General features: G+C 48.3%; 1 protein-coding gene across 1 annotated transcript; it reads left to right on the top strand.

Moving 5' to 3' along the window:
• Positions 1 to 5,183: 5,183 nt before the first annotated feature.
• Gm12407 (predicted gene 12407) lies at positions 5,184 to 7,139 on the top strand (the record flags this gene model as incomplete). Its single annotated transcript, XM_006538412.3, has 4 exons — positions 5,184 to 5,379; positions 6,364 to 6,496; positions 6,714 to 6,807; positions 6,896 to 7,139. Coding segments are annotated over 4 exons (462 nt in total), but the record flags the coding sequence as incomplete, so codon positions are not given.

Raw genomic sequence — 7,139 nt, 5'->3', positions numbered from 1 at the left:
AGACCACAGCTCAACAAGCCCCTTGTGGACCGGAAAGTTCCCTTCCCCACAGGGGCTTCCACTCAGGCAAAACTGACACCTGAGTGTACTGCAGGGAATTCCAGAATGGCCGAGTGAGGCAATATTAGAACTTAACAAAATGGGAGCTTATTAAGTACTTAGGCAAATGACAGAAATGGAAAAGGCAGAGGTTCTTTTCATATGATAAAGGCTTTCTCACCTAGGTTGAGCATAACTCTGGAGACTAGAGTCCCTGGCAATAAATAGCCACCAAAGCTTCTAGATCCTTTTTCTCAAGAACGTGAAGAACAGATTTCATGGGAAACAAGTGGTGAGTTTTTAGAAGGGAGTGTTGTCACAGAAGAGGGCTTACGGGGAAGAAATCAAGTGGCACTCCCATGCAGCAGGAGGGTTACCACTGAGGGCCTTTGTCTAAAGGGTAATGAGACTCTACAGAGTTGAGGCATAGGGAAGTGAGTTGGTTGGTCCAACTGGTCTACCTGGACTCATGGCTGATGCCCGTGATCCTCTGCATCCTCCTGACTGGACTGGAATTTTGGAGACAGCTTCAAAGCCAATGAAATCTCTGATCATGAATAGAATCCAGGTAGCTATACCCATTAAGTTTCTATGTAAAAGGAAAAGAGGGATAATAAGAAACCAGAGCACAGCCGGGCAGTGGTGGCACACGCCTTTAATCCTAGCACTTGGGAGGCAGAGACAGGCAGATTTCTGAGTTTGAGGCCAGCCTGGTCTACAGAGTGAGTTCAGGACAGCCAGGGCAATACAGAGAAACCCTGTCTCAAAAAAAAAAAAAAAAAAAAAAAAAAAAACAAAAAGAAAAAAGAAAAAGAAACCAGAGCACAAACAGCACCTAACCTCTATCATTTCTGGCCCCTGACTAAGACAGAACTTCCCATAGAACTAAGGACATTTCTGCCTCCTGGCCAAGACAGAATGGGTTGTGGAGACATGAAGCAGAAGGTACTCATTTTCCAGGTCTCCTGACAAGCTCCTTGCTCCTCTTGTCATCAGAGTAATAATAGAAATGAACAGAACACATTCCAAGGGGTGTGAGATTTTGAAAGTCACTCTTATGTGTCTCTCCAACATGTGTGTGTGTGTGTGTGTGTGTGTGTGTGTGTGTGTGCATGTGTATGTGTGTGCTGTGTATGGGTGTGTGGTTTACTATGTGATCCTGTATGGTCCTAATCACATTCTTTAAAAAGATGTAATTTACAACAATGTTCAAAGATTAAGCAAAGCTTAAAATTTAAGTAAAATTGTATGTGCAGATTTATCTTCTGGAAGAACTTCCTTATGTAAGTGCAAGTGCCAGGGGTACATTTAGATGTTTAGACGGGTGTGAGAGAAGAATGCTGACATTAGAACTCAGGCTTACAAACACTCTGACCAAGCTCATTTTGTTGCTTTGACACCCCCCCCCCCTCGCTTGAGCCATCGTTGGGGCAACACTGTCTCTGCAGGCAATCTTTGCTTTATCAGTTGTGCTGAAGTTTCTTCACTCAGCCAGCAGGACAGGCAAGCTAGATTGTGGGGTAAAGGGCCCTTTCCCTGCTTCACATCCCCTTAGTTTTCTCTTTCTTTCCATCCTGCCTCTCATATGGCTGGATTAATTTGCTAGAACAGCCCATAAATCTTAGGAAAACACATTTACTGTTTATGATAAAGGATGTTACAGAGGTCATAGTTGTTATTCTAATGCTGTGACAGGACACCATGACCAAGGCAACTCTTATAAAAAGAAAGCATTCATTGAGGGGTTGGTTACAGTTTCAGAGGTATAATCCATAATCAACATGGTGGGGACCATGGCAGCATGCAGGCAGGCATATTGGAGCCACAGTTGGGAGCTATATCCTGATCCATAAGCAGAGAGAAACTGTGACATCAAGCCTGGCTCGAGCTTTTGAAACCTCAAAGCCCACTCCCAGGGACACACTTCCTTCAACAAGACCACGCCTCCCAATCCCTCTCAAGCAGTGCCACTCCCTGGTGACTAAGCATTCAAATATATGAGCCTATGAGGATCACTCTTATTCAAACCACCACAAAGGGCTACAGGGAAAGTCTTGAGAGAGACCTTCACAGGTGGGTGAGGCGCACAGAGCTTCTGCTCCCTTTCCAGGGAGCCCCACTTCCTCAGCTATTCAGAAACCTAATTTGGTCCTTTTGAAGTTTCACTATGTGGCCATAATTGATGATGTTATGGCTATAGGTTTATGAATTTACCCTGCCTCTGGACTCTCTTGGGTGAAGGGGTCTGGCATTCCAGCCCTTTTATCCCTTCTCAGCAATATAAAAAACTCTGATTACTACAGAGAGTTAAAAGATTTTAGTATAAATTTGCTGGTAGAGAGGGGGGACCAGAAAGAACAATTGTTTAAACTACTTTGTTATTATTTGTGTGTGTGTGTGTGTGTGTGTGTGTGTGTGTGTGTGTGTGTCTGTCTGTCTGTCTGTCTGTCTGTCTGTCTGCGGAGGTCAGAGTGGGTGAGATCCTCTGGGGCTGGAGTTAAGCGTTGCTCCGATGTGGATGCAAGAATCAAACTCTTCAAGAACAATGCATGCTCTTAACCACTGAGTCCTCTCTCCAGTCCCAAGCTTATACTTCAAAAGATGGTTCACAAAGCTGCATGTGTTTGTGCACACCAAGTTCAAGGCCAGCCTGGTCTACATAGAGTGTTCTAGAATAGAGAAGACTACATAGAGAGACCCTGTCTCAAAAAAAAAAAAAAAGGTAATAAAAGGGATTTTAATAAAACATCCATTTGAGAAGTAGTCAAACCTGGATTTAAAGGCTTTGGTGCAATAACGTAGCAGCACTGGGTCTGACTACGGTGAGGGTCATTACTTCCCTGGCCATGCATCAGGTGGGCAGTGCCGATTCCCACCTCTGCCATGTGCTACGTACTCTGTGCTGCATGCTATGCCCAGTATATAGTTGGCACGGGCAGGGTGGGCGGGTAGTACCAGCTGTGTGGTTGTGTTCTCTGAGCCTCCTACTCTGAATGTGTAAAACAAGGATCACAATACAATAAGCACATGTCAGAAGATGCTGGGAACATTACACAAAGTATGGTTGGCAGAGGGATTGATCCAGAGCACAGAAGACAATCAGAATGCTATTGTGATTATTATTATTATTATTTTGGTTTTTTATTTTTTTGTTTTTCGAGACAGGGTTTCTCTGTATAGCCCTGGCTGTCCTGGAACTCACTTTGTAGACCAGGCTGGCCTCGAACTCAGAAATCCACCTGCCTCTGCCTCTGCCTCCCGATTGCTAGGATTAAAGACGTGTGCCGCCACGCCCGGTGCTATTGTGATTATTACTAATGAATGAAAACTGATAAATGTGAGAACTGTAGGGCCAGCTTAGGAGGTCAATGCACTCAATGTCAAGCCTGGTGTCTTAGGGTTTTACTGCTGTGAACAGAAACCACAACCAAGGCAACTTTTATAAGGACGACATTTACTTGGGGCTGGCTTATAGGTTCAGAGGTTCAGTCCATTATCATCAAGGTAGAAACATGGTAGTATCCAGCCATACATGGGCCTGGAGGAGCTGAGAGTTCCACGTCTTGTTCTGAAGGCTGCTAGGATGAGGGTATTAAAGCCCATGCCCACGGTGACACACCTACTCCAACAAGGCTACACCTCCTCATAGTACCACTCCCTGAGCCAAGCACGTACAAACCATCACAGCTGGTCACTTGAGCTTGATCCCTGGGACTTCCACAGCGGTAAGAGAGAGTCAACACCCTCAGAGTTAACCTCTGACCTCCACTCCTGTGCTATGACATGTGCCCACCTCCTCCCAGGCACACACACACACACGAAAAATAATCATAATTTCCAACTATCTTTAAGTCAGGATGTAAGAACACATTTGCCTTCCCTGGTGAGAAAGAGGAGACAATGGCTTGAGACATGGCTCTGAGAGTGAAGGGCCTGCTATGAAGCGCAAGGATCTGAATTTGGATCCCCAGAACCCACCTTAAAAAGTAGGCACGCAGTGGCACACACCTGTAACCTTCGTGCTTGGTGAAGCAGAGACAAAGGGGGAGCCTGAAGCTCACAGCTGGTCACAGCTGGTATTAGCAAGTCAGTGAGCTCCAGGTTCAGTGAGACCCTGTCTCCAGAGCTAAGGTGTAGAGTCATGGACGAGGTCCCTGATATCAACCTCAGGCCTCTGCGTGGGGTGCACACGAATGTGGATGTTCCCATCTGACACACACATCCAGAGGACCCCAAGTGTGGGTGCAAAGGGCTGGGTGGGTACCCCATATATTAGCTGTTCTTTTGCAGTCTTCTCTTCTGGTCTTTCTCACAAGGATGGGAAATCACTTATTCCTCCCTGATCTTTCAATTCCTTGAAATTTAGGGATTTGTCTCAGAAGGAGCTGGCTAGCCCCTCTCCTTAGAAATCCCCTCTAGGTTCCCAGGACTGAGAGAAGGGAAAGATGGAGGGGGCTGTTCCAGCCTGTGCTCCCTCCAGCTGTTCCTCTGACCTAGGCTTTGGATTTGAGAAAATGAACAATGCCTGTAGATCCAGGTAGCTGATTCACAGGGACCTGAGTTGTGGGCTAGGAGGCCTGGGCCCTCTCCTTAGGAACCTTCCCTTCCAGCTCAGCCTGTTCCAAGAGAGGGACTGGCCCCCAGATGGTGACTTGGAAGGCACTGTGATGACAAGGAAAGGCCATCCAGGCTCTCACGCTTGCTCTGAAGGTACCATGGAGCTGGCTTCAAAACCGGCCTCATCAGAAAGAAGAAAGTGGTGAGGGTGTAGAGAAGCCCACTGGGCTCTAACTACCCAGCTAATGCCACTATCCAGAGGACAACGCAAGCCCTCCCTGGAACTGACAGGACACGGATTTTTTTTTTTCCCCAGACTTTTGCAGTTCTCAGAGCTAAAGCCAAAGAAAGCAGAGGGTGAAGACTCTGAGTGGGGGGAAGAAGGAAGCCAAGGTCATGTTTTGCCAGAAAAAAAAGGGGGGCAGAGGGGGGTAAAGGGGAAGACCCAGAACGGGCCATCGAGGGGGAATTTTGGGACAGAAAGTGAAAGCTCAAGGCATAAATTGGAGCTGGTGGCAGCCTCAGCAGGCTCAAGCGGGCTCACTGGGGCACACACAAGCTCACTTGCACTTGGCTCCTGAACCCCTTCACGCCACAGGAGGACATCTGAGCGATTCCCATCACTCCCCTGTGAACCCGTCGGAGCCTCGGCCTCTCAGATTCTTGCGCACACAGTCTCTCAGGCTCACTCACTCTCTGTGGCCTGCCTCAGATCGTCTGCCACGGCCCCCCGTGTGACCCCACTCCTGGCCTTCAGCCTGCTGGTTCTCTGGACCTTCCCAGGTAAGGCTTGGAAGATGACTACGGTAGGGGCCACAGTGACCTGTGGACAATATGTAGGTCTTAGACTGTTACAATGGTCATGAAAGACCCTCCGAGTTCAGAGTCAGTGGATCCAAGGGCACCTTATGCCTTCTGTGTGTGCCTGTCAATATGAATGTGCCTGTATCCAGGATTCCAATGTGGCTCAGCTCTGTCATATCCTGGGGCTTATAGCTGTGGGCTCCATGTCCTGTTACCTCAGCTTCCAGGCAACAGAAGGAAGGAACAGTGTATCTTCCTTGAGGGACCTAAGACTATAATTAAGTGGGTGGAGTGTTTGCCTTGCCTGGGTGAAACCCTGGTTTCAATTGCACCACTGGGGTTGTGGGGGTGAGAGCTTTGCTGTGTATTTGCTTCCATCTGAGAGAACAAGAAACACTAAAGACATGCTTAATAACTTGTTCCCCTTTTGGGGGTTGCATTTTTAAGGGCCTTGGTTTGGTTTGGTTTGGCTTGGTTTGGTTTGGTTAGTTTGGTTTAGTTTGGCTTTTGAGAAAGCATCTGTCCATGTTGCCCAGGCTAGCCTCCATCTCCTGGGCTCACGTGATCCTACATCTCAGCTTTCCTCCTGGTAGCTGGGACTCCGGGTATGGCAGCCATCTGCTGTAGTCATTCAGAAACCTGAAGGAGTCTCAGCAGAGGCAAGCCTCCCCTGTCCCAGCATTCTCCTGTTAACTCTCCATATGCTAAAACACTGTAAAAGCTGAGAAAACCTGGGAAAGGGTGTATGACCCTAGCATTTGGGATACGTTGAAAAATGGTTATTTACTAAATGGCTTAGAAGACTACAATATGTTCAGCAGCCAACTGAGCCACAGTGGCACTCAAGGCTGAATATCAGGTCCAGCAATCACACACAGAGAGATGCTATCAAAGCCACTTAGGGACTGTGGCCTCCCTTCCTCATGGTCTCAGGGTCTTCTCCCCTTCTTTCTCCTATCTCAGCCCCAACTCTGGGGGGTGCTAATGATGCGGAAGACTGCTGCCTGTCTGTGACCCAGCGCCCCATCCCTGGGAACATCGTGAAAGCCTTCCGCTACCTTCTTAATGAAGATGGCTGCAGGGTGCCTGCTGTTGTGTGAGTTGCTTGTGGAAAGAATATCTGGCCCCATCCCCCCATGAGCCCTTGCTGATGCTATCATGGCTTTAACCCTGAACTCAGGGCCGAGCCCAGTTTTCATGGAAGCCCATGAAACAGGTCCCTACAAATAGTCTCCAAGCCTCCGTTCCTTACTCTAGAGCCTGCTAGGAAACTGGGTTCCAGGGCTTTTATTCTCTCCAACCTCTGGCTACAGGTTTACCACACTAAGGGGCTATCAGCTCTCTGCACCTCCAGACCAGCCCTGGGTGGATCGCATCATCCGAAGACTGAAGAAGTCTTCTGCCAAGGCAAGCCTGACCCTCCTCAGTCCTGCCTCCACCCTCCCAACACCCCGAGATTCCAGCTCATGACCCTGCCTCTCCTCCCTCCCCTTAGAACAAAGGCAACAGCACCAGAAGGAGCCCTGTGTCTTGAGTAAAGAGATGTGAATCACTCTGGCCCAGGAAACCAAGGACCAGAAGAGAGGACCAGGCCTCCTGATGCTCTGTCCCAGACCTAACCCAGCCAAGTCTGTGCCTAGAGAGTCGATGTGAGTGTGGACAAGAGAGTTTGTGTGGCTAGAACACCGTCTCTCTGTGGCTAGACTGCAGTGCTTCCAATAAAGCTGCTTGGTACCGTG

The sequence above is a fragment of the Mus musculus genome, chromosome 4 (assembly GCF_000001635.26).
Source record: "Mus musculus strain C57BL/6J chromosome 4, GRCm38.p6 C57BL/6J".
Classification (NCBI taxonomy): Eukaryota; Metazoa; Chordata; class Mammalia; order Rodentia; family Muridae; genus Mus; species Mus musculus.
This window is presented reverse-complemented; position numbering and strand designations above follow the sequence as displayed.